General features: G+C 41.8%; 5 protein-coding genes across 11 annotated transcripts; 3 read left to right on the top strand and 2 right to left on the bottom strand.

Moving 5' to 3' along the window:
• Window positions 1-1017: 1017 nt before the first annotated feature.
• On the top strand, window positions 1018-4746 carry LOC105566358 (ribonuclease H1-like). 3 transcript variants are annotated; one of them, XM_012020283.1, is made up of 8 exons: window positions 1018-1474; window positions 1883-1974; window positions 2145-2201; window positions 2275-2436; window positions 2536-2716; window positions 3146-3267; window positions 3355-3619; window positions 4545-4746. In XM_012020283.1, the coding sequence occupies exons 3-8, from the start codon at window positions 2149-2151 to the stop codon at window positions 4635-4637; spliced, it is 876 nt and encodes a 291-aa protein (XP_011875673.1). In that variant the 5' UTR covers window positions 1018-1474; window positions 1883-1974; window positions 2145-2148; the 3' UTR covers window positions 4638-4746. The 3 variants fall into 3 exon arrangements, with proteins under 3 accessions (XP_011875673.1, XP_011875672.1, XP_011875671.1); XM_012020282.1 differs by having other exon boundaries at window positions 1019-1474; window positions 1883-1884; window positions 1997-2201; XM_012020281.1 differs by having other exon boundaries at window positions 1019-1474; window positions 1883-2201.
• Window positions 4747-5852: 1106 nt separating this feature from the next.
• Window positions 5853-10040, top strand: LOC105566356 (DNA repair and recombination protein RAD54B-like). 4 transcript variants are annotated; one of them, XM_012020276.1, is made up of 14 exons: window positions 5853-6139; window positions 6212-6351; window positions 6431-6530; window positions 6614-6706; window positions 6773-6963; window positions 7035-7134; window positions 7204-7296; window positions 7362-7494; window positions 7575-8128; window positions 8223-8979; window positions 9071-9230; window positions 9312-9438; window positions 9528-9758; window positions 9839-10040. In XM_012020276.1, exons 1-14 carry the CDS (start codon window positions 6053-6055, stop codon window positions 9908-9910), a joined length of 2838 nt encoding a protein of 945 aa, XP_011875666.1. In that variant the 5' UTR covers window positions 5853-6052; the 3' UTR covers window positions 9911-10040. The 4 variants fall into 4 exon arrangements, with proteins under 4 accessions (XP_011875666.1, XP_011875667.1, XP_011875665.1 ...); XM_012020277.1 differs by having other exon boundaries at window positions 5853-6351; window positions 9600-9758; XM_012020275.1 differs by having other exon boundaries at window positions 5853-6351.
• LOC105566357 (enoyl-CoA delta isomerase 2, mitochondrial) lies at window positions 9959-11504 on the bottom strand. Of its 2 annotated transcripts, none has more exons than XM_012020280.1 (7): window positions 11378-11504; window positions 11117-11318; window positions 10879-11036; window positions 10684-10804; window positions 10529-10618; window positions 10276-10416; window positions 9959-10207 (listed from the first exon to the last, which is right to left on the bottom strand). In XM_012020280.1, the coding sequence occupies exons 2-7, from the start codon at window positions 11213-11215 to the stop codon at window positions 10052-10054; spliced, it is 765 nt and encodes a 254-aa protein (XP_011875670.1). In that variant the 5' UTR covers window positions 11216-11318; window positions 11378-11504; the 3' UTR covers window positions 9959-10051. The 2 variants fall into 2 exon arrangements, with proteins under 2 accessions (XP_011875670.1, XP_011875669.1); XM_012020279.1 differs by having other exon boundaries at window positions 11382-11504.
• An 82-nt stretch (window positions 11505-11586) lies between these two features.
• On the bottom strand, window positions 11587-18262 carry LOC105566355 (acyl-protein thioesterase 1). Its single transcript, XM_012020273.1, has 9 exons — window positions 18182-18262; window positions 14947-15072; window positions 14459-14529; window positions 13995-14026; window positions 13851-13916; window positions 13724-13771; window positions 13394-13640; window positions 13167-13331; window positions 11587-13084 (listed from the first exon to the last, which is right to left on the bottom strand). Exons 2-9 carry the CDS (start codon window positions 14966-14968, stop codon window positions 13037-13039), a joined length of 699 nt encoding a protein of 232 aa, XP_011875663.1. The 5' UTR covers window positions 14969-15072; window positions 18182-18262; the 3' UTR covers window positions 11587-13036.
• Window positions 18263-18394: 132 nt separating this feature from the next.
• LOC105566354 (ribokinase-like) lies at window positions 18395-22816 on the top strand. Its single transcript, XM_012020272.1, has 7 exons — window positions 18395-18645; window positions 20015-20147; window positions 20305-20431; window positions 21230-21391; window positions 21663-21754; window positions 21880-22068; window positions 22500-22816. The coding sequence occupies exons 1-7, from the start codon at window positions 18596-18598 to the stop codon at window positions 22674-22676; spliced, it is 930 nt and encodes a 309-aa protein (XP_011875662.1). The 5' UTR covers window positions 18395-18595; the 3' UTR covers window positions 22677-22816.
• Window positions 22817-25164: the final 2348 nt, after the last annotated feature.

Below are 25164 nucleotides of genomic sequence, written 5' to 3'. Positions count from 1 at the left end.
TTCAAGTTCTAGTTCCGAGAAATGTATAGCCAATCAACTTGCAGCTTTTATGGAATACACATTTCTCGGAACTAGAACTTGGATCAAGGCCTTTAAAACTAGAACTTGGAGCAAGTTCTAGCATAGTATCGCTAAGTAGGTCCACTCTCTGCCTTGGACCACGTCTTCGACCTGCATTTCAGTCCGCCACGATAAAAGGAACTTGTGATTTTACCAGGGATATGTTTCGGCGATCAAACCTGCACTTATTTATATTGCATTTCTCCATCTTGGACGACTTTTAACGAGCATTTGAAAAGCCCGTACGTGGCGACACATTTGTTGCGTGAATGAATATAACGCGCGAACATCTTTTTTTCCCGTGCGTGTTGTGACGACCAGTTGACATAATAGCATACGAAATTATTATTTATTATATTTCTATTCTCGATATTTGTGTTCACGCTTAACATTGAGATTTATATTTATCGTTGATATCATTTATACATTTTCTCTTTAGCCTAACACACGCTCTGTCTTTGTTGAATATAATTCTTTTTAAAGAAGTTATCCTATATAAGAATGTTACGTTATTGTTGTATTTTTCATAACGGTGTATAGCATTGTACGATTATTGCAGCTTCATGTTAATAAATGTATATAAAAACAGACAAGGTTTGTATTGCCTATAAATCTTATTATTCAAATAATTTCAGATCAATATATTATTTAATTATACTATTCGAAATTGTCTTTCCAAAAAATAAAGAAAAGATATCAAATGCGTGTACACACGCGAGAAACTTATTTAAAATCCAAGCGAGGGTGCGCGCGTACATTTCATTTATCGCTCGCGATGGATCGTCCTCGTTGCTTGGCGAATATTGAACAAGGATGAATAATGCCACGTGCGCTACGAGCGCCAAATAAAACGTACCTTTCAGTCGAGTTTTAAATACATTTCTCGTGTGTACACGCACCGGCATAAATGCTGTCCCTATCCTTGTGAGGTGCACGCACACAACTACAGGGACTCTAGTTGTGTGCGTGCACCTCACAAGGATAGGGACAGCATTCATGCCGGTGCGTGTACATATGGGAGAAATGCATTTATTCTCCATATAGCTTCTATCTTTTTCTCCGCAAATTATATAATTATCTCATTTTGAGTGAAAATCAGAAACAACGCAACTACAAGTGGTAGAAGAAGAAGGGCGCAACGCAGCTGCAAAGAACAAACCTGAAGTGTCTCTCAATCTTTGGTTCTCGCGTGTTGTGATCAATTGTAACGATTGTAACGTTTGGTCGAGTGTTCTCTTGGCCTTATTCACAACTTCGGAGTTTAGAGCTCTGTTCTCTTTAAAATGAGAAATATTACATGAGGAGGAAGAAAAGGCAAAGTGCTTGGGGTGTGAGGAGACGATTTATAACCTCTTTCCTCGGGCAAATTGGCTGTGAATTTATCCTACGATCAACGAGACAAATATGAGCAAAGGTAAGTCACGAGAAGAACATAAAATTGTAGGCAAACTAATCTCACTTGCAGTTTCGTCTAAAAATTATGCAAGCGTTAATTAGCAACTATAAAGTCTAATCTACAATGTGCCTTCTGCGTCTAGAAACATTCCATTTTATATAAACAGATCAAAACGCTCAACAAATTTGTCAACAATGTACGATTATACAATGTATAATATAAAATTTATCAACTTGCATAAATTTTGTAAACGTATACATTAACTACGAAATAGAATGTTTCTAGACGCAGAGAGCACATTGTAGATTAGGCTTAATAATAATGCAGCTGCAAACTTTAATATGAGAAAACAAGCTGCTCATGGAGACAAGTGTCCCATAATTTTTTCAAGATGCATCTTAATTGTTTACTTTTTATTCTTTACAGATGTACGTACCTGCACTCCCAGTTATTCCTATTACACAGGATATATATTTGTAAGGTGCACGAAAATTACTGGTGTAAGGTTCTTCTAAAAGGTGTTTTCAATTTCTTTGCCAGGATATCCTAAAAGTAGCGCGTTAAATGTTATTTAGTAGTAAAAGTGGAAACGTATTAGCCGAGATATGACCTCTCCCGAATAAACGGTTATATTGAGCAAATTGATGAAATTAAATTTCATATTTCTAACGAGGCATTATTTCTTAAGCAAAATGCCTTACTACGCGGTAGCCAAGGGTCGAAAACCCGGAATTTACGCCACATGGTAAGGAAACAAGTTTAAACAATTGAGAAATCATCGGCGAAAGCCTCGAAATAAGAGTTTCTGCTTTCGATAGGGACGAGTGCAGCACCCAGGTCTTCAAGTTTCCTGGCTCGATATATAAGAAATTTGCGACGGAGAGCGAGGCTCAAAACTTCATAAAAGAGCGTTCCTCGCCAGCCGGGGCGAGTTCTGCCAGGAGCGGCCTCGTTTCGTCGGAAATTGTTAAATCTGTGAGGTAAACTTTAATAGCTTTTCCTTTAAAACAGTTGTGAAGTTACTGACGTAGAAATTTCATTACAGTAATATTATTCAAAGCTAATATTTTAATCCACAGATCTCAGGCTCTGCCGAAACAACTGTTCGCCCTTGGTGGTAAACAGTCTGCGGTGGCTCCGACAAAATCGTTATTGTCAGTTTCAAAGAGAGCTTTATCGACAATTGACAATACTAACGAACAGCCGAGCAAAAAGAGAAAAGTGACGCCCGAAGGTTCGGACAATTCAACTCGGTGTCAGGTTTGAAACGAACAGTGTATCACAGGAAATGTGTGAATTCTCTCGGAAGCTAATCGACTCCATTTTTTCTTTATCAATTTTAATACCGGAGCGCATATTATTAAGTTCCACGATATTTTCAATTTGAAATATCGTGAATTCTCTCAGAAACTGAACTAAGGCGCCATTTCTCATCGGTTTTATTACCGGAGCGCACATGAAATTCAACGATATTTTTAATTTTATGGGATATGGGGTTTGTTTTCTGTTCCTGCACTGTTGAACAGTAAGCTAGAATGAGAAAAAATATGCTTGTCTTACTCCAATTTATTGCACTAGTTCACTAGTGTAGGAACAGAAAACAAGCCTATGGTTTCCGAGATTCATATGCTTTTGTAGACAAGAGTAAATTGTTAAATTGTTGCACTTGACAAATTTGGGATTACGTAGGCGAACCTTATCGTGGATGAAGATGGCTACGTCAACGTTTACACGGATGGCGCGTGCAGCTCAAACGGGTACAAGAACGCGCGAGCCGGAATCGGCGTTTGGTTCCAAGACAATCATCCCCTGTACGTGTCATTTTTCAGTCTCGGTCTATTGTCTCTGTCGCAATTCAATGAATACGCGTGATATAATGTAGTTGATAACTTTTATAGAAACGTATCTGAACCGGTGGAGGGACGAGCTACCAACAACAATGCGGAGATTCAGGCCGTCACGGCAGCTGCGAGGCAGGCGAAGAAGGCGGGCGTCAAGAAGCTGAAAATCAATACCGATTCCAAATTCCTCATCTCCTGCATCACGCAGTGGATGCCGAGTTGGAAGAGAAGAGGATGGAAAACAGCGGGCGACAAGCCGGTCATAAACAAAAAGGAGCTCCTGGAAATGGAGGAGGCATTGAAGTCCTTGACCGTTGCTTGGGCAAGCAATTTCTTCCAGTCTTATAGAAATCAAATTCAGCAGTATATCATATACAGTACCGGTTAAAATAATATCACCTTTAGGTTTCCTGAGCATAGCTTTCGTCAAGATATACATCAAATGTATATGGATTCACTTATTAATTTAATTGGCTACTTGCACCTATGCCCGGTCCTTAACGGCCTCTTCATTTTCTAATTGATTTTACATCAAATGTGTTCATAGTTTTACAGTAGATACCTGATGCCAGGTGCATCTTGTGCCAAATGACAGTGTGGTCCATTGTTTGCGTTCCCCTAGGGGGAGAAACTTAAAAATACAGTGCTCTTGTACATACACTAGGAATCACCGATGCCTTTCCACATGAATTTGCGTACATATAAACGCATTTATACATATTGCATATACGTACACGCAGTACCGGCGTTAGGGTGGGTCGCGGTTGAGCGATCGCCCAGGGCGTCAAATCTGTAAGGGCGCCGCTGCCTGGTTTCACCTAGTTTGAGAGTGAGAGAGATTCCCTAAAATAAAAAATAAAATGGAGTTGGTCGTTCGACATTATCACCCTGTCTTTTCTTTCTCAAGAATTTCGAGCCCTTGAATTTGAATGGGCACCACGATAATCTTGCGCCAATGTTGCTAAAACCGACACTGCATACATGAAAAATGTATGTTCTACCTGTGCCTAAAATGATATGGGAAGGCATCGATGATTCCTAGTGTATGTACACGAAGGGTAATTAAATTTGACAAAATACACTACAATTTTCGAATTTTTCATCGTACACTTTAAACGTAGTTGTGCCAAAAAAAATCGAAAGGTAATATAATTTTGGCCGGTACTGTATATACATGTAAAATTGTGATTGTAATTAAGTGTACTGTGCTGTATCGTGAGAGAAATATGAGATATTAAATTTTCTAGAATCACGTGAACGGACATGCAGGAATTTACGGTAACGAGATGGCGGACAAACTGGCGAGAGAAGGCTGCTTGCGATATAAAAGTCAAGTTTAAGAACGAAGGTTAACACTACAAAGGACTTTAAATTAGTTTTATATACATAAACTCTCCTATAGAAAATGTTATTAGACTTTTATTACGAAATTAATAAATCTAATATATAGACCCTTTCGCTTACTGATTAGACTATCTTAATAAAATCAAAACATTGCTGTCAGATACAAAAGGTTGCAAAAAAATATGATTATACTTTTGTGCGTACACAAGTTTCTACATTGTAATCAAGGATCATTGACTATTGATCGACAATTATTCCACGTTTAAAGACAAACTGTTATGTTCGGAAAAACAATTTGGCGCGTAGTACAAATGTGGAAAAAAACGGTATAAAGATTCACGATTTTTCTGAAAGATTTGAAGATCTACAAGTCGGGCTACCTACATCTTGCCTTGTTGACCCGCATTAGACATGTTCACATATATTGTTTAGTTTCGAGGGTCCTACTTGAGTTTATTGACTATTGAATTATTGAATGAAAAATGACTAGTTCTCGAGTACAAGTAAATACGATGGAAAAGCACAAATTGTTAAATTAAAATTTACATCTTTTCATACCGGACTTGCCAACAAATTTACAAGTTATACATTCTTATCTACATAAATATGTACATTTCATTTACAGAAGTATGTAATTAAGGACATTAATTGTCCAATCAGTCGATCTAAAAGAATAAACAACTATGGCTTCCTCTTAGACAAGCCAGGAGCATTCGCGTCCTCATTCGTCGCCCGCCGGTTCAGGGGTTTCGGCGATCTCTTCGAGATTTGTTTGAGAAGCGTGTAAATGTCCTCCGGAGATACTTGCAACGCCAGTAATTCCAACACGATGCTACAAAGCGGAGAGAATGTCGCGATAAAATCGCGCGTGGAGGTTATGTCGGCTGGATTTCATCGTCGACAAATCGCCGCGGAGCGTCTTACCGGAATACGCCGGGTACCGTGGAGATGCCCGTTATCTCGGCCAATTCAATCAGTTCCTGCTGATGCGACTGCGAGAACGCCATTCTCCGTGAAATTCGCCGGCCGTACGGATTCCCAAAACTTTTGGACTTGCCGCGCGAAGTTGCTCCCCAAATAACTGTAGTGATCTGTTCGCACTCGGTGATGGTGCCATGAAGCCTCGTCTACATAGAAGTCGTAAAGTCGTAGTCGTAAGAATAGTCGGCTATGATTGGTCAATTCTTATGTGTCTGACGAAATTGACCAATCGCAGTCGATTATTCTTACGACTACGACTTTACGACTTCTATGTAGACGAGGCTTTTTACCAGCAGAGACGCACGCAGCGCCCCGCAGCGGTCTCTCTGGTTTCGCGCCTTCGGACTTCGGAGTTCGGACACTTCGGACGAGCTGGCCGGTCGCTGGAATCTGGATTGCCGCGCGTACGTTGTTGCTCGAAAGTCTGATAATGTATCGGAATAGGCCGGTGAAGGGATTCACGTCCCCTCTGATCGTTGAACCGCGACCAAGCACCGAGGAAAGTGAGGAGAACAAGGTATCCATCCGTCACGAAAAAGCGCAGAGCACCATTCATTGGACGGAAAAACCTCCCCGGAATAACTTACAGATTTTGAACTTGTTCGCGGTGACTCAAGAAAATGAGGTCGGCAACGCGGAGAGTAATCCATCGAGGAAACGAGACGTCATTTCGCCGGTACGCGAGAAAGAAACGCCGGTCGTTGATTCGCCCCGAGCAACGGCAAAAATGTGAGTATTTTAAAAGTGTCTTCAGAGCTGATTAATACCACGATTTTACTTGCTGTAAACAGACACTGTTCTCTTACAGCGTATTCAACGTGATGTACGGCAAAATATCTTCGAGGAAACACAAAACGTGGGACGGCGACGGCTTGCTGGAAGTAATTGGAAAAAGCGCAATTCTTAAGGTAATTCAGGACATCCATTCATTTTTTAACAGTTGCAATAATAAATCAGTAAACATTTCTTAATATTTTAACGCTTCTGATAGGACTTGGATGGTAACGTTATGGGGAGAGCTACAGTCAATCCAAGCAACGTCGCAGAAGGCTCCAGATTAATTATAAAAGATAAACAAATAGAAGTAAGGGAGCATTGATTCTCGTTTACGCTACGCCGCTTGTGGAAAATCTGACAAAGTTAATTTTAGATTCTAGACCAGACATCACAAGATCTACCTGTACCGGAGAAGAATTCCGACGTGGCAGCGGAGAAACCGCTACGAAAAAAACCTAAAACATCTGCCATACGTGGTGCATTTGTGTCACCGGAGAGGAAAGAAAGTGCTACAGTTGACGAGAAGAAAGAGTCTACCGATTCACCCGAAGCGAAGATAAAGAGGTAACTGTTTGATAAGTAAATGTTAAAAGATTGATCTTTATCTCTTGCGTTATAAATAAATATTGATGTAGTATATTCAACGTGATGTACGGCAAAGTAAGTTCGAAGAAGCACAAAACATGGGACAGCGATGGTTTGCTAGAAGTCACCGGCAAAACGGCGATTCTTAAGGTAATCGCTACATTAATTACGCGTCTTTTAATTTGAAGATTGTTATAATGCTTTTGATATACGCAATAGGATTTGGATGGTAATGTTTTGGGAAGAGGTACAATCCATCCAAGTAATGCGATAGAAGGCTCCAGATTGGTTGTAGGAAACAAACAAGTTGAAGTAAGAGCGTACACTAACGTTCATTTATGCAGCACGTGAAAAAGGTCTAATGAAGTTGATTTTAGATCGTGGATCAGGTGTCGCAAGAGCTGTTTGTACCAGAGAAGAGTCTTGAGGAGACGGTAGAGGAATTGTTAAGAAACAAGGCCAAGGTACCTTCGACACGTGCATTTGTGCCCTTGTTTTCATCCACGAAAGGTCCTACAAATTTATAACGGATTAATTATTAGTTAACCTTTGATTTAAATAAATTGAACTTCAAGTAAATTATATTAAAGGACTGGCATTGAATAGTGAGCCCTTAGTGATGCCATATTTAAATTCTATTGAATGGACGGACCTGAAAGAACAGGAAGTCTCGGTTGATTCTTGTTTAGTGGCGAAATTTAGAGAACATCAACGCCATGGAATTGTGTTCCTTTACGAATGCTTAATGGGACTGAGAGTGCCAGATTACTTCGGCGCGATCTTGGCTGATGAAATGGGCCTCGGCAAAACCCTACAATGTATCGCATTAATTTGGACAATGCTGAAAAAGGGTCCATACGGCAATCCGATTGTCAAACGCGTGTTAATAGCAGCACCTAGTAGCTTGTGCAATAACTGGGAAAAGGAATTTATAAAATGGTTGGGCTCCCACAGGATGTCGCCGTATGTTGTGAGCGGAAAGAACAGGCTCAAAGATTTTAAAGCTCATCCGAGAAATTCGGTGATGATCATCAGCTATGAAATGTTCGTAAAATGCCATACGGAGATTAGCGAAATCGCTTTTGATTTGATTGTATGTGACGAGGGCCACAGGCTGAAAAATAGCAATGTGAAAGCAGCAAAGGTAATCACCCGCTTGACATACACTATTGACAACATTTATATTATTAATGTTGTAAAGTAATGAGTAGTCGTATGTCCTTTTATGTATTTTTTAGCTGCTACACGGAATGGATTGTAGGAAACGAATTATTTTAACGGGCACACCCATACAGAATGACTTAAAAGAATTTTACACACTGATCGATTTTATTAATCCTGGCATTCTTGGGACTCCTACCGAGTACAAGCATTATTACGAGGAACCTGTCGTTGCATCTCAGTGTCCTTACGCCGATGATGACGTTATCGCTCTGGGAAAAGAGAGATCCACAGAATTATATGAACGCACCAAAGCTTTCATTCTGAGACGTACGCAGACAACGATAAACAAGTACCTGCCGCACAAATATGAAATAGTCCTGTTTTGCTCTTTGTCCAAGGAACAAAGAGATTTATATTCTCTCGTTACCGACGCTTGGTTCGACAAGATTTGTCTAGAGGACAAGAGTAACATACATTTGTCCATTATTACTGCTCTTAAGAAAATTTGCAACCATCCAAATCTGTTCGTAAACGAAAAGGGGAGCGTGTTACATGACACTTTGTCAAAGGCGTCATTTATGTCGCAAATGAAACGCGACGAAAACTTCACCGAATATTGTGGCAAAGTCACAATTCTACAGGCATTAATGAGAAATCTGAAAAAGACTGACGAGAAGTTGGTGTTGGTTTCCTATTACACACGAACGCTTGATCTTCTTGGGACCATCTGCAATATGGAAAGATTAAAATTCTTAAGATTAGATGGTACTACCTCATCCTCTAAACGATCAAAGATTACCGAGCAGTTTAATACGCGAACCGATGACAGCAGTAAGTTCTGCAAACATCAAGAGACACAATTGTGTCTTGCGCTCGTACGATGTCCTTAAAAAATTAATGTATCGCAAAAAAATGCTTGCAGAAATTCTCTTGTTAAGTGCAAAGGCGGGTGGTGTCGGTTTGAATTTACCTGGCGCATCTAGACTTGTGTTATTTGATTCCGATTGGAATCCTGCATCTGATGTGCAAGCAATGGCAAGGATCTGGAGAGATGGACAGAAGAAGGATGTTTACATTTATAGGTTTGCACAATTTTAACATCGTTGAGTAATACATTATTTATCTTACGTAATTTTGCGTGAACAAATTTGAAATCAAAATAGATTTTTGACCACTGGGACAATAGAAGAAAAAATATATCAAAGACAAATTAGCAAAGCCGGTTTGAGTGAGTCTGTGGTGGATCTGAATCACCTCGGATCTCTAAAATTATCAACCGCGGAATTGAAGGTATTTTTTATACTTGAAGGTATTTTTATTATTAAAAAATGTGGTAACTTTGAAAGTCGTTACGCGCAATTTTTCGTTTTCCTTTTTAGGATTTATTTACATTGGCAAATGATACAATTTCATTAACACATGATTTAATGAATTGTTCTTGTTCCGGCCAGATGGAACACTTACCTTCTGAAGAATTGAAAGAGAAAAATAATGAGACGCGAGATTATCAATTTACATTGAACGATAAGTCATCTCAACAAAATTTAACTATAAACCAGCTTCGAGATTGGCATCATTATAAGCAACCAATTCCATCTGACGTTATGCAGGTAATAAGTTGTTCAATTTTATGTTAACTAATTGAAAACTACGATTTAAAGCTTACAATTTATGTACATTTACTTTGTAGGATATAATGTTAACAGAAGTAAGTAGCAATATAACATTCATATTTAAAAATTCAACGATACATAGGACATAATTTCATTAAATAACGAAGCGTTATATAAATCATGCGTTACAAAAGCTATAACTGTTATAAAACTATATATTTTATAAACCATTGTGTATACATTCCAAGGTATTAAATCCAATATTTAAGGAGCAAAATATTTTATGTACTTTAAAGCTTATTTTTTCGCGACAAGAAACTTGCAATCCTCTCATACATCTCGGGAGACTCAAATAGCGTTTTCAGCTCTTTCATTTCTTCCTCATTAACTTTTAATAGTATCTCTCTTTTCCATCTACTCATCAAACGCTTAGTCGCCAATATTGACTGAAATGAATCGAGTAATTTTATTATCGTGATTTAGCGTAGGTACGTCGAAAGAAATTAACAATTACCTGTGAGGAAAGTGTAGATATCATGTTCAAGTAATTCCATACTTCCTCAAGAGAGTCGTGATGGTACACTTTGCTGACCAAGCCATGTTGATTAGCCTCCTGAGCGGTCAGCTTATATCCTAAATATAGCACATCTCCGGCCTGAACAAATACTTTTACAATGTATTATCGACATTTCAATCCCAGAATTATTATAAAAACTTCTAGATATATTAGTAATAATTGGCATATATATATTGCTATTGAAATGTACCTTAGAATGTCCCAGTAATATCGGGAATGTATACGAAGAACATCCTTCGGCGACAAGACCCAAGGAGCTGAACGGTGTGTGAAAATACGCCTGTAATTTGCATAATATTTTCAGCATGTCTAACATTTCCATACCGAACAATTATCATTCGTCACCTTATCCGAGGCATAAACTATGTCAAAAATTCCTAATATTGTAGTCGCTATTCCTATTGCTGGCCCATTTACAACAGCCACTAACAGCTTTGGGTACATAATTATAGCGTCGATGAATTCCCTGCAAAGTATTTGTCGACTTAATTTCCTTTTGTTAAACTTGCAAATTTGATATCTCTCTCCTCTGATGCTTACTTAATTATAGCCCGGGCAGAAGTCAGACTAGCGTCTCCCATTGTGGCACTCAAGTCGTTGCCACTGCTAAAAAAATCGCCGTTTGCCGTCAGCGCGAATAACAATACCTGGTCGTTTTCAGCGGATTCGTTCAAGAGCGCCGTTAATTCCTTGTACATCTGCGAGGAACGAGTGGAACGTTTTACGTGCGATTACTCGGGTACCTTGAATATTCCAAGTTTCGCGCACATTTGTTTACCTGGGGCGAAAGTGCGTTCTTCTTGGCGGGTTTGTTGAGCACCACCTTTTGAATTCCATTTTTCAGACTGCTCAGAATGTACTGGCCTACGTGCGCCATCCTGGCAAGTTGTTGTCTTCGGGCAATTCAGATCTCGCAAGATTCGCCCAGTTATAACCTCGTTCCGTCGAATCCCCCGACTCGCTTGTCAGAAATAACGATTCTAATCGAAAAATAAGAATAGGAAAATGAAACACCGTAACGACGCACTTCTAGAACTACTTGCCGGTATGTATAGCTCTCCAAAAAGTCGCGGACTCGAGGATCGTTTACCAGATAGGTATCTCCTTCAATTTAAAAAAACAGCCGGTTCATGCTGACGTCGACCATTTCCATTCTGTTATTAAAAAGAGATAAGAGCTCACCACACACTGAAACACTGTTAGTACTTTGTACTTCGTCTTTAGTGCCATAATTATGCAACTTATTCATGTTGACATGCTTTATTTATGCTGGTAAAAGTTGTTACACAACTTATGAGCTAATATCCTACCTCGTGGCTAGCTATAAAGTGTAGTAAAAAGAAAACTCATGAAAAATACTCGGAGCTTATTGTTCTTTGTTATTATTTGCCTACCGGATAGCGTGTTAATGCTCAATAATAATAAAGTTAGCTGAGTATCATATAACTTTATATACATTTTAATATAATTTTACAATGTATTAATACTGTGTCTATGCTACCTTTATGGCATATAATATCACAGAATTTCCCAAACTTGAAGTAGACAAGGACTGACGTTTTACTTTTTGAAGATTTCTTTTCTATATCGTGTAACTGATAATCAAAGTATTAAAGGAGTATACTGCTTCATACAATGATGCAAACGTTTGTAATTCGCACGACTGTATCAAGAATAGACATTTTCCTGAAGAGTTCGCACCAAGGATCGCGCTGTTTAGGAAATAGTTTAGGAAACCCTGATCCATGTTATACCAATAATAAATGATGGACTGGTGGGTCTCGACAATACAATGCGTAATCACAGATTACATGGCCGTGTCACTGTCTTCTAGACAATACTCGCTACAAAAGTGATTCAACAGCAACATTTCATGTTACGTCGCGGGCCTAAGTCACGTGAAATAGAAATTTGAATGTAAAAGGCTCTCGCAGCTGCTTCGAATGCGCGAATTAAGTGCATCGTGGACGTGTCTCATTTGTATTCAAAACAAGTATTATCCGAAACGCAATGTAGGCGCGAAAGAATTGGAAGTGTTTTCGTTAAGAGCCGACGCAGTAAGCTCTTTCTCTAGCATAACTTAGCGTTATCTTAAATCTGACATAAATTTACTTGTAAATGTACTATTGTCGCAGATTTAAACCGCAAAAATGAATAAACATCAACCACCTTCGCACTGCCTCTAAATAATCGCCACGCCGGTGGCCTTCCAAATAAATACAATGTATTTTATTCGATACATACGCACTTATATACATATTATAAATATATGTATATCTAGTGTACGCATATACCGTAAACATCATAACGGACATCATAAATATAAGAAAAAAAGCCGAGGAATGCCAATTTATAGATGCTTACTATAAGGATTGAGGACCGCATGGATTAATTTGTAGTATTGCTATACGAACGCTTTGGTACATGAAAATCTCGACAAGTGTTCGAACGTACGGATACAAATTATCAAGGTGGTAAATAAATATATCCCTCTAGTAAATAGATTTTTCCTAGTAGCGCTGTGTGCATCTCAATACCTTGGAAGATTTTCAACGCGACTTTCTACTTAAACGCTTTTAAGGCTCGTATAATTTACTAAAATTAAATAATCGCAAAATTGGAATAACCTCAATGTAATGTACAGTTAGATGCTTCAAGTAGCCAATAAAATGCCAATGCCAATATCCAATTTCATCTATTACGGCTTCAAGACCTTCTCGATGAATTTCTTTATGTCGCGCATTTCCTGTGAAAACAATAAAAAAAGAAGACAGGCAAATTAAACCTTCTTCGAATGCGAGAAAGGATTTGACGAAGGTCTCCCTCACCTCCTCGGAAGATGTGTGCATCATTCCTCGAAACGTTTTGAATTCTGTCTGTGTCATGAATTGTTTTAAAAGAGACGCCGTCATCTGACCCCATCTATATGGCACAATTGGATCGCAATCGCCGTGGCATTGCAGCAGTGGAGTGTTTCTATTACCTATTGCTTCCTGGAAACAATTATTACGACTGTTATTCTGCATTATTACACGCAAGATACAACGACACTCACCGCCGGGAACTTTTGATGCAAGGGCAGCCACGCGGATAGAGCTATGATGCCGGCTAAAGGCTCCGGGAATGTAAGGGCACCGTACATGGCTAGTGCGCCACCCTGACTGAATCCTCCGAGGACGATACGCGTGGTGGGTATCCCGGCCGCAACTTCCTCCGCTATTAACGAGTGGACCGTCTGAGCGGCCGTACGTATACCCTCTTCATCCTCTGGGCCACTCGAGTCCAGAGAGCGCAGATCGAACCTAGATTCGTGGGATGCATCAGTGGCCGTACAACATTTCAACTCGGTCGAAACTTAATATTCGTATGTTCATTTTCAAGTTACCAGGAAGGCATTCTGAACCCCGCGTTAAACGTCACTGGCATCGTGGGCCTGAAACCATCGGAGTCGCATATTAAAATGTTACCAACTCACAGTCGTGGGACATCTAAAGGTATTAGCAGTCACGTACGCGGTGGGGCAGATGACTTTGATATGAGAGGACCGCACTGCGTCCATGGAGTTGGCCCAACCGTGCCTGGAATCACGTACAAAGTGCTAACAAGATTTATCTCTCTGCGAATCGCGTCCGGGTTCGCTAAGAATGTCAACTCACCCTGTGTCACCCAAACCATGGAAAAATATTAACTGAAACACAGATGCCTTTTAGTACGAAATACGACAGCATTGATTTCGGAGGTGTTTTTTTTTTAAAAAAAAGGAGGCTTAAAATCTCAAACTTAAAACTCTGGATTTCGAGTCACTGAAAGTAGCACAGTGTGAAAGACCGGCGTTCCGTTCTCGGGGGAGCTGCGGTTTGATTGTTCCCGCTAATTGTGAGACGACAGCCGCCGCGCCTCGCGGAATACGTGCATACTCGTCCGGAGGAAAGAAGGAAACCGACCGGAGCGTAGAAATGAAGCAGCGATATCCGGGGGAGAAGAGAAAGAAAGAGAGAGAGAAAGGCGCAACGAGGAGCTCGCATCGCGTAAACGTAATTCAGTTAGGATCAATTAGGATCGCACCACCGCGAATGGGTATAACCAAAAAATTGCCGCTGAGGAGGAGCTTGATATCTACCGTCGCCGTGTGCCTAGCCGTGGCCGGAATCACCACCGGGCTCGTCATGTCCTGTCGCTTTTTTGGACGGCCTGGAACAAGTTGTAGCAATTGTGTAACAGTCTCTCTCTCGTAAAAAGCGTATAGAGCACGGCGCGTGAAAGAGGGGGAGACGTGACTCCCCTTCGCTCTATATCGAGTTCTCTAGTGGAGGGAAGGGGCGAGGAAGGACGGAGGAAGAGGGAGAGACAGTGGCGTCAAACGCGCATTCGCGTAAATATTCGATAAATATTCGATTTGTACATAATTTCTGTTTGCGATTTTACAACTTGATTTCCCTCGACCTCGCTGATCTTTGATAACTCAACGTCACCGTCGCGCGTATAAATTTGTATGTTTTAACAGTGACCTAGTGTCTCTAATCGGATTTCAGTGGTGCCGACGCGCGAGAAAGATTTTCGATTCTTCAGCGAATTGGGGAGAAAAAAAAGCCATTGGGGGACACAAACCTGCGAACAGCCAATTACCCATTGCTGTTTTAATAACGTGGCGTTCATCGATTCCTGATTGATTTCGCGGTTAACGCTTTATCCTTCGGGCGATCGAGAGCGATTGCAACGGCGCGTTGAAGTTTGCTTGGAAAAAAAAGGAATTAAATATTAATTTGTATATCGGTATTTGCGTGCAAAATTGTCTGTGCACGTCAGCCATGAGCCAGTTCGAAAGCGGCCTTTAATCGAAACGCTAAAAGTCTCGATTCGAATGGAACTCGCTATCCGTAAAAGCCAATTCACGTCTATCGATGTAAATTAATTTTAATCTCGGTTTAACTTATAGCGTTTTCGATTTTCTGACTCGGAGTCGGGTCGAGTCAGCAAATCGAAAACGCTATTACTTTCTATCTTTTTCTTATTCTAAGAGTTAAGAAAAATAATAAGTAAGAAAAAGATGAAATAAATGAAAAGTCTGTTAAACTGAGGTTAAAGTTAGACTGATGGCAGAAAACGATCCGTAAACGCCTAAAGCTCGTATCAGACGTTACGGATTGAAATTTGACCAATCGAAGTAAAATTTATTAAACTTGATATTAGTAAACTTTACTCTGATTAGTCAAATTTCAATCTAATCTCAATCTCAATTCCTAATCTGATACGAGCTTAAGACTGTCTAAAGGCCCGAAAACGCGAAAAAAACTTGAGCAGTAAAACTTAAGGCTTGAGGAAAATGATCAATGACTGTCGAAAACGCAAACAGCTATTTTGAAATTTAAACAATGCTGAAAATTCTGACTGGTTGAAATTCTTAAGTCTTATCGCTTAAGTTTATTCGTGTGTTTAATCTAGTTTCGGGTCTTTAGTCGTAAACGTAAGGCAAGGCAGGGTAAAACGTGAGTCGTATACAATAGCCTTTCACGACTTACATTTTTCCCTGCCTTGCCTTACATCTACGACTATTGTAAGATAGTCGCAGCCTACGTTCTTTCATATGCAACGACCCCTGTTTCTTTCAGTATGTACCGCGCAGGCGCGTGAATTACATCGTAACTTAACAGTCTTAAGCGTTTTACGTATCGCTCCCTGCCGTCAGCCTTAATCTGCATTGATGTAAATTGTAAAATAGACATCAGATAAATTTATATGTATGAAACAAGTGCGCCACAAGGTCAAATCGATTAATCGCGCGTCACGCCATATCGATACATTTCCGCATCGGACGCATGCTCGGACTGTTTCGCCGCTACACGAATCCATACAAATTATATACATATATACATTTTAATGCACCAAGGAGGACAACGACCAATCGAATGATTCTGGTAAATATGTATAAACTTGTATAGGTGCATACGACAAATTAATTGGTCTATTTCCTTACGCACGTGCTTATACATATATGTACCAATCAGATCCTTGTAGAATTGGAAATTGATTGGTTCACAAGCACGTCCATTGGTCTCCATTTCTTTATGCACATGCTTTCTGGACCAATCAATTTATGCGCTATGTAAAGTCCGGCTACACCCTAAAAGCCATAGAATAGTAAACGTATGTACGTAGTAAAATTTAAATATTACAAACAAATCTACCAATCGCAATTGAGAATTCTGGAGAACGTAGGACTGCGATTTTGAAAATCTCAACTGTCTTATCGCTTATACGGTCCACTTAATGCTGCAGAAGCTTCAAAATATTCGTCTTCTTTATTAAGAGGAAGAAGAAGAAGAACGCTACGGAATATTTAGCAGCATCAAGTAGAACCGCAGACTACGTCTTTCTTTCATATGCAATAACCCCTGTTTCTTTCAGTATTTATTGTATTTATTATGTATTTATTAAGCGCGCGACACACAGAAATGTGAAAGTATTGAAATAACAAGTTAAAGCAGTTTTAATTCTGCACTTTTAACTGTTAAAACAGTTTTAAATCTGCTTGTTATTTACATATTTTCATATTTCTGTGTGTCGCGTGCGTCTTGATCGTTATCGACCCAACGGTAAATCACGTCGATAAATTAGAACTACTACTACGACCCAGCGAATCGTTGCTCCTCACTGTACAGAGTTCACTGGACATTGGCCGCGTTCAGCAGACACAACTGTTGAGTGAGCGCTCAATGGCTGCATTACCCCTGGTCCACAATCTTGCTTTAAGTAAGCTGTAAGTCCCAGTCTACAATAGAGATTTAAACCCTAAGCCTTAAGAAATTGACTAATCACAATCGCGTATTCTACTCGTACTTGACCGTGATTGGTCAATTTCTTAAAGCATAGGGCTTAAATCCTCTATTGTAGACTGGGACTAAGCCTTAAGCCGTAAGAAATTAACCAATCGCAGGTGAGAGTGAGTGGAATAAATGTCTGTAATTGGTTAATTTCTTACGGCTTAAGGCTTACAGCTTACTTAAAGCAAGATTGTGGACCAGGGGTTAAGCAGAAAAAGCTGCTTTACAACTGTTGTAAAGTTTATGAATCTGATTGGCGTATGCTCTTTAATTCACTCAAGATGAAGAGAATACGCCAATCAGATTCACGAATTTTACAGCAGTTGCAAACAAGCTTTTTCTGCTGAACGCAGCCAATGATTTCTTAAAATGATTGGCTGGATCTAAAAGTATTAACCAATCATACCGAGCGCTCACTCAACAGTTGCGTCTGCTGAACGCGGTCATTATGTACACGCACCGGCATAAATGCTGTCCCTATCCTTGTGAGGTGCACGCACACAACTAGAGTCCAGGGGTGTTGTGTGCGTGCACCTCACAAGGATAGGGACAGCATTTATACCGGTGCGTGTACAATACAACCGGGGCTCGATTCTTGAATTAATTTAGCCAATCGCCTTGTGCTTTTCCGTGAGAGCAAAATTTTCGCATGCGCATTTGTTTCGAACGAATTCGAGAATCGAGCCCCCGCAACAATCGGGGATTCTCACGTGCGCAACATGGCGGCTGGCAATGCGATACGGACAATATACTCGCCGTAACGTGGAGCCGCCCATCTATCGCTCCCGATAACGCATGGCGGTGTCGGAGTACGTTTCAAAAGCGTGCGTACGTGGGCGCCGTCGCTCCACGTCGCTCTTTCCGTCGTGAGATTTACGGCAATCGTCGAGCAACGAGCGCTTCCCTAGCGGCGCGAAGTCGATGCGGAGTTTCGATAGAGCGTTCCCCCGCATTCCCCGTGTAACTTCGTTCCGACATATATAATAGATGCAAAGAAAAAAAGGAAGGAAACGAAAGCTAACCTGTCCTGCGTCAAGGCGAACGCTGCTGTAAATAACGCCGCTTTTTTGGCGCTCGCCGTGACAGAACGGCGGCTCAAATTAATTCACGTGTCTCGCGGCACTCCTCTCGCCTCGGCCCGCCGAATCCCGTTCTCGTCGCTCACGAGGCACATCGGGGGTCACGCGCAAAGAAATAAATCCTCGGACTGATAACGTCACCCGGACTCATTGGTTCGCCAACCCGCCGAATGACAAACAGCGATAACGCGGGTTATCCGTGCCGCTCCGCCAAGCGGTTAGTCCGCTCCGATCGCGCCACTCGCGCCTAGAAAACAATCACCTTCGCGGGTATCGTTCAGGAAAATAACGTTAACTCGCGAGGAAACTGTGCCTGTGTGTATGTAAGAAAGAGAGAGAGAATAAAAACCGTGCAGTATGGCACCAAAGATAGTCATTGTCGGTTCGTGCATGATCGACTTTACCTGGTGAGTAAGGCCGAGACTTTCTTGCGCGTCGCACAAGTTTACTCCGCCTCCAACCGAACGATCGATCTGCGATTATTAATATTACCATTTTATTACATTGCAGTTTGTTGTAACGAACATTGTAATATAATTGCGCGGGGAAAAAAAGACTCGTCGTGCGCACGTCCTTAACAACACGCGCAGATTCTGAGAACATTTGGAGGACATCGCGAAGTATAAGATGTTTCCTCGGGCTAGATTCTTCAATTATTATCTCCGTGATTTCTCTCTATAAAATCTTTAATTTGATGTTTTAGGATATAACATTTTAATATCAAAAACTAATAAGACAATTAGTTTGTATAAATATCCATTGTTATATTCGGCGCAATTTGTTGTTATCACTACTTTTGTAGAGAAGATAAAAATGTTAGTTTTTCAACAAAATATTTCCAACTAATTAAATCGTACAGTTCTTGCTCGGTTCGCACGCTTATACTTGGCGCCTTTTTGTTATCTTTTTTAAAAAGGTAATTTTTTTGAGATAAGATGTTCCCTCGGGCTAGATTCTTGAATTTGATCGCAAGAGAAACGTACGCAAATTCCGCTCTTACGGAAAAGTTGCAAGTTGATTGGCTATCGCGTGACTCTTAGCTAATCGACTCGCAACTTTTCTGTAAGAGCAGAATTCGCGCGTACGTTTCTCTTGCGAATGAATTGAAGAATGCATCTTAGAAAGGTATCGATTCTTGAATTAATTCAAAAGGGAAACGCGAGGGGTAAACCGCTGACCAAAATCATATACATCAATGCCTACTAATGCCCAGCATTACTTTATTTTATTTTATCTTTATAGTATTCCAACAGGACCTAATGCCGAAACTAATGCCCTGTAATGCTGCAAATCTGTGCACAGATAGGCACGAATGCCTGGACATTTCGATATCTCGAGATATTGAGCATTGCCAATCAGGCATATCATATCTAAATATTTGTGCGCTATGACTGTGCGTAAAATTTTAAGGCTGGTTTATGCAAGGCCGTAACTGTTAACTTATGCCGGAATCGGTAAAAATTGTCCAATCACCGTTAAAAGTGAAGAGAATAGTTGACTGTAATTGATTAATTTTTACCGATTCCGGCATAAGCTAAAAATCATACGAATAGCCAATCAACTTGCAACTTTTCTGTAAGGGCAGTATTTTCGCATACGTTTCTCCTTTGAATGAATTCAAGAATCGAGTCCCAGATTTTTTTAATGATATCGTTAGGGGTGCGTGGAGTTTGTAATTTCATTCAATGCCCTTATATTGCAAGAGACTAACGAGTGAATCCGACAGATAGCTTCGTGTGTTATTGTCGTTTGAATATAAACGTTGTCGCTTTTCAGTTTCTCTCCACGGTTGCCCAAACCCGGCGAGACGGTAGTCGGGACTAGATTTGAAAAGAAATACGGCGGTAAAGGCGCCAACCAGTGCGTGGCAGCTGCTAAACTCGGCGGATCCACAGCACTTATTGCTTCAGTAGGCATTTATCTTCTGACCTCTTCTCTTTTTATTTAATATTTATTTCTTATTCGGGGCAATGTAATATGATTTTATTTATTTTTAATTAAGTTACCTATATGATCCTTATGCGTTACATTCACATTGCGTTGCGGTTTCTTATCTCTTATCACAGTTAGGCTCCGACACGTTTGCTCAAGAATACTTAGAGATTTTAAGGAGGGAAAATGTAGACGCGTCCCGCGTGAGGATTCAAAGCGATAAGCACAGCGGTGTCGCTCACATTACCGTCGCCGAAAGTGGTACGTTTCCAATGTCGTAAAATATAAATCGGAATTCTTCCGAGTGCTTTCGAAATTGGAATTCTTACGAGAAGACGTCAAAGTAATTCTACTAAATCTAAGAGAGTAAAATAATAGCCCGAATAAATAACGGGGCATTAGAACACTTCTCGTGAAGATCCCAATATTCCCGTCGCATTAGTAGCAAGTAGAGTCCCTTTAATCAGAGTCTGGTCAAGAACTTTTAATTGGTCTTTTTATTTCTGGCAACTCCCGAGGGAAAGAAAGAGAAGGAGGGAGAAAGGGAAAGAAAAAGACAGAAATGGCGAATGTACGTGCTTCTCTCTCGCAGAATTTTGCCAGAGCTGGCCCGTTGACCAGACTGATTGTAGGTTTTCTAGTAGTGAGTAACCGGGGCGAATAACGTTCGCAGGTGAGAACATTCTTTCCATTTCTGCAGCTTCCGAAAGAAAGAAAGAGAAAGAAATAGAACCAGCGAATGTGCATCCTTCCCTCTCGCAGAATTTTGCCAGAGCTGGCCTGTAGATCAGACTCTGATTATGGGATCTCCACGCGGAGAATTTTCTCTTAAAATTTACCCTGCAAATCATGTGACCATGGGACAACGTGGCATTTTGAAGAACTGTACGACAGTTTCTTGAAATTTTGCCATACATTTTTACTAGTAAAATTTTATGAGAGTTTAAAATTTTTCGAAATGCCATGTCGTTCCACGATTACATGACTTTCGGGATAAATTTTTAGACAAGATTCTCTCCGTGCAGCAGTGAAAGTAACCGGGGCGAATAACGTTCGCAGGTGAGAACAGCATCGTTATCGTGTTAGGCGCAAACGAATCGTTGACTCCGGAGCACGTGGATTCCGCCGTTGACGTGATCAAAAGCGCGAGCGTTTTATTATGCCAGTTCGAGGTGCCGCTGAAAGCCACGTTGCGTGCGTTGCAGCTACACCGAGGCCATGGTGCGTTCCTCACTCCTTTTAGTCGCTCCGCATTGTCAAAAGTATCCGGGTACATCCGGCCCCTCGTTTCGGAGCCGAGCTATCGCGAGTCTCAGAAAAGACCGAGGCCGACAACATTGTCCTGCGTAATCGCTGTGGCTATTACAAATAAACGCGTAATCTTTCGTGCGTAATAGCGACTTGGGCGATTCTTTTACAAAGGCTGGCGATATCGCGGCTCCGAAAGACACGGATACATTTTTTGCATTTATACGTAATCGCAACGTGATAGGACTTTCCATTGTCAATGGGGCGCCCGCGCTGGAGGATCCTGACCCGAACATTCTCCGATTATGCGACATTTTCTGCGTCAACGAGACGGAGGTACGTGGCGATCGGTGAAGTAACAGGAATGCGGTTCTTCTTTCTTTTTTTTCGAAACGTAATATATTAAGGCGAAACAAAATAATTAGTTTACGTTTGAGACAAGTATCGTCACGCTTTTGTAGGCGGAAGTTATGACGGGCGTTGAGGCCGTGAACCTGACGAACGTACAGCAGGTCGCGGACGAGTTCCTGGCTAAGGGATGCAACGCGATCATCATTACTCTCGGACCGCTCGGAGCTGCGTACGCGTCGAAGACGAACAGAAACATCGTGCGGATTTGCACTACCGAGGTTCACCCTGTAGATACTACCGTACGTATTGCATACACAGTGTGTCGCAGAACCGTCGTAATTACCGTGGATTCCACGATTTTTTTTTCAATCATTCTTCAATAAAACTGAGGAAATGACTTATTCGCTATTTTTAATAACTTGATGTACGACCAGTTTCTATCTAGATTTTACGCGGCAATTTTCATTTTATTTTTCTCTTACGCGTACGATTCGTACACGCGCGTTTTCGTAGTTTATACAAATCTTGTAAATTGTTTCTGGATTTATGAGACGAGACGGTTGAAACGGTGAAAGTATTCGACGGTATTCGCCGGCTCTCTTTTGAGCGGGCAACCGGTCAATTTCCGGACTGAAACGCTGATTCACTTATGGTGATTCATTCGAGTGATTGGCATGTATTTAAGATGAAATTGCCTCAGGTAGCCTAAGCGTAACTGTATGCGATGCAGGGTGCTGGGGATGCATTCTTAGGCGCGCTCGCATATTTCAAGGCGTACCATCCGGAGCTGCCGATGGACGAGTGCATCAGAAGAGCTTGCGCGGTCGCCACGAGATCCGTCCTTAAATTCGGCACACACGCGAGCTTCCCAACGAGAAACGATCTGCCGGAGGATTTATTTATATAAACAAAAAGGCAGTTACCTCCAAGTGTGTTATTTACAGATCTGATATTTTATCTCCCCCGTTATATACACATGTCTGAAATCTGGTTTGTGAAATCTTTTCAAATTGAATATTTGTAGAATAAAAGTAAATACCAAGAGAATTTTATGTACAAAGTGCGTAAATACGCACGTTCCATTTCCCAAAACCCAAAATACTTAAAAATAGCACGCGGTCTCTCGCGTTATAATGCAAAATTAATGCAGCAGACAAAATTGTTGACGGTGAAAATACTTAGGAGGCCGTGTTCGCGTATAGGATATTATATGTAGACTCGAAAACCGAATTGCACGCATGTCTTATTTGTTCACCAGTGCATATAAGAGATTGAGTCTTTTTTAATCGTTTAGAAAACCGGTTGCCGCCGTTGTTCTCCTCCACGTAATTTTTTGCAATGTCGTCGACGAATATATCAATTTTTTGCCGTCAAATAGGATTCGCCCGAAAATTCGAGGATGTATTTAAACAACAACAACAACAACATTAGCATAACGTAAATAGTGTTGCAGAACAAATTTCTACATCAATCTTGCAAAAAAAAACGAGCGAACTTAGAAAAAGTTAATATTTATTCTGGGATATTAAATTTCTAATCTGCGAAATCGGGGATCAGCTTTATTCTTACTTTTCTTTCTCTCTTTGTTTTTCCGACATCCTGGTACCATCTGGCGTTGTAACTAAATTCCAAAAATGGGAAAAGGCATTAATATATTCTTATATTAATAACTTTAATGCCTCAATTTTGAATGGGAGGAGGTAAAATAAGAGAAATTTTGACAAATAAAGGACGAAATCGCGGCAGCGCACCGTGCGAATAAATCACGAGAAAGAAATTAATAAATAGAAATTCGGCAATCCCCGAGGACTTTTTAAGGCCAGAAATATCCTCGGCCGTGTACCGCGCCGCTTACGCCGCGTTAGGAAATCTCATTTCAATGTCGCGCGCCTCTTTCGTGCGCGACGAATAAATTTGTACATTTTCGAATTTCGAACGTTTTTCCGTCTCCGAAATACACACCCGCGTGCGTGTGCACGCACACGCGCGGACGGGCTAGACGAACGGGGGGAAAAAAAACCGTAGGTGATGGGTAGGAGTTAGTAAAAATTCCGAGCGCTTTCACGATACGCGCGTTCTTCGACCTTCTAAAAAAAACGGAGGCACGTCCGGGAACCCTGCGAGAGTACCGGATGATTCCACCTCGACTGGTTCACGCGAACGTGCAGCCGGTACGGCGTTACTCAAGAGAGGGAGAGTGATGGAAGGGGCAAGCGTGCTTGCGTGTAAATGTCATTTTATATGCTTTCGCAAGGTAGCGGCGACGTTTAATTTTTTGACAGCCGCCTCGTGGCGACGGCGACAGGTCCACGCCGCCTCTCCAGCTAAGTCTAAGCCGCGTTCGGAAACGTCACTCGTGCACCCCAGCGCATCGTTTTGCCCTCGTCCACCGTGGCGGTGGGCAACAGAGATAAAACGATACACTAGGGCGCTCGGGTGACGTTTCCGAGCGCGATCGGGCCGTCCGCGGGCGCGCAATCGGGAACGGGACGGTCCGTGCCCCCGGTGCTTCGACCTTCCGCGTGGTGTCTCACCGGTAAATCCCGCGAAGTGCGCCGAGTTCAGGAAAGAGTCGACGGTAATTGGTAACCGGCAGTCCTTTCCCTCGAAACGATCGCCCGTACGCGTGACTCGCGTGCGCTCGCGTGCCAGCGCGCGCGCCGGCTCGGCGCGGCGCGGCGCGCGAACGTCAAGACGGAAAAATTGTGCCGCGCGCGCGTCAAACGTCAAAAGGGAAAGGCGTTGCGTTACCACTTTCGAAGTAAACCCCGTTGCGCGTAATCGTCATCGTCATCGCCACCATCCTCGCGGTGGCATACGTGAGGATATTGCCGAGAGCGGGATTCCGCGAAGCACTTGGTCTCTCCTCTTTCCGCTATAGGTGGGCATTACACCGAGTGTGTGACGTCAATGCCCGAGATGGATAGCGATACTAAATCCATGTTTAAGGGAACAGTGGCGGCGACGGCGGTGACGGCGGCGGCGGCGGCGGCGGCGGCGGCAGAGGTGGCGGCGGAAGCGACGTCGACGACGAAGATGGCAGGTCCACCGAGAGGGAACTCGTGACGTCAAAGAGGAGGGCGCGCATCCTCGAAGAAGAGGGAGCCGCGCGAACCAAGACACTCTTCTTGGGTCCCCGGCACCCGGGGGCTGCACAAGGTGCGGACGAAGGAGAGGGGGGGATTAGTCACGTCTTCGTGTATACACCGGCGCAAGCCCCCCGTTAAAGTGGGGCAGTACCACCCACGTGCACGTTCGCGGATAGGATAAAAAATCCTTCGAGGATCAGGGAATACTCAGTTTTAAACTAGCCATTAAGCGGGACGATCGAGCCGAGACGAAGAGAGATAGCCGCCTCGTCCCGAGCTTGCTGAGGGAACCCGCCGGGAGTCCGC

This window comes from Vollenhovia emeryi, unplaced genomic scaffold (genome assembly GCF_000949405.1).
Source record: "Vollenhovia emeryi isolate VEMERY1.0 unplaced genomic scaffold, V.emery_V1.0 DF939145.1, whole genome shotgun sequence".
In the NCBI taxonomy this organism is placed as follows: Eukaryota; Metazoa; Arthropoda; class Insecta; order Hymenoptera; family Formicidae; genus Vollenhovia; species Vollenhovia emeryi.
This window is presented reverse-complemented; position numbering and strand designations above follow the sequence as displayed.

Bases quoted from the DNA above. Each gene is read 5' to 3' on its own strand.
- LOC105566356 (XM_012020275.1), top strand. From the start codon at position 6,053: ATGTATCGGAATAGGCCGGTGAAGGGATTCACGTCCCCTCTGATCGTT. The intron at 8,129-8,222 runs GTAATCACCCGC...TGTATTTTTTAG, and splicing joins GCAATGTGAAAGCAGCAAAG to CTGCTACACGGAATGGATTG. The intron at 8,980-9,070 runs GTAAGTTCTGCA...AAATGCTTGCAG, and splicing joins TACGCGAACCGATGACAGCA to AAATTCTCTTGTTAAGTGCA.
- LOC105566355 (XM_012020273.1), bottom strand. From the start codon at position 14,968: ATGGGTAATTGGCTGTTCGCAG. The intron at 13,772-13,850 runs GTACGTGACTGC...CGATGGTTTCAG, and splicing joins AAAGTCATCTGCCCCACCGC to GCCCACGATGCCAGTGACGT. The intron at 13,332-13,393 runs GTGAGTGTCGTT...AATTGTTTCCAG, and splicing joins TGCATCAAAAGTTCCCGGCG to GAAGCAATAGGTAATAGAAA.
- LOC105566358 (XM_012020282.1), top strand. From the start codon at position 2,101: ATGAAATTAAATTTCATATTTCTAACGAGGCATTATTTCTTAAGCAAA. The intron at 2,202-2,274 runs GTAAGGAAACAA...TGCTTTCGATAG, and splicing joins CCCGGAATTTACGCCACATG to GGACGAGTGCAGCACCCAGG. The intron at 3,268-3,354 runs GTACGTGTCATT...TAACTTTTATAG, and splicing joins TTCCAAGACAATCATCCCCT to AAACGTATCTGAACCGGTGG.
- LOC105566354 (XM_012020272.1), top strand. From the start codon at position 18,596: ATGGCACCAAAGATAGTCATTGTCGGTTCGTGCATGATCGACTTTACC. The intron at 20,432-21,229 runs GTACGTTTCCAA...TAACGTTCGCAG, and splicing joins CATTACCGTCGCCGAAAGTG to GTGAGAACAGCATCGTTATC. The intron at 21,755-21,879 runs GTACGTGGCGAT...ACGCTTTTGTAG, and splicing joins TCTGCGTCAACGAGACGGAG to GCGGAAGTTATGACGGGCGT.
- LOC105566357 (XM_012020280.1), bottom strand. From the start codon at position 11,215: ATGGCGCACGTAGGCCAGTACATTCTGAGCAGTCTGAAAAATGGAATT. The intron at 10,619-10,683 runs GTGACGAATGAT...TGCAAATTACAG, and splicing joins TAGTTTATGCCTCGGATAAG to GCGTATTTTCACACACCGTT. The intron at 10,417-10,528 runs GTACATTTCAAT...GTATTTGTTCAG, and splicing joins TATTACTGGGACATTCTAAG to GCCGGAGATGTGCTATATTT.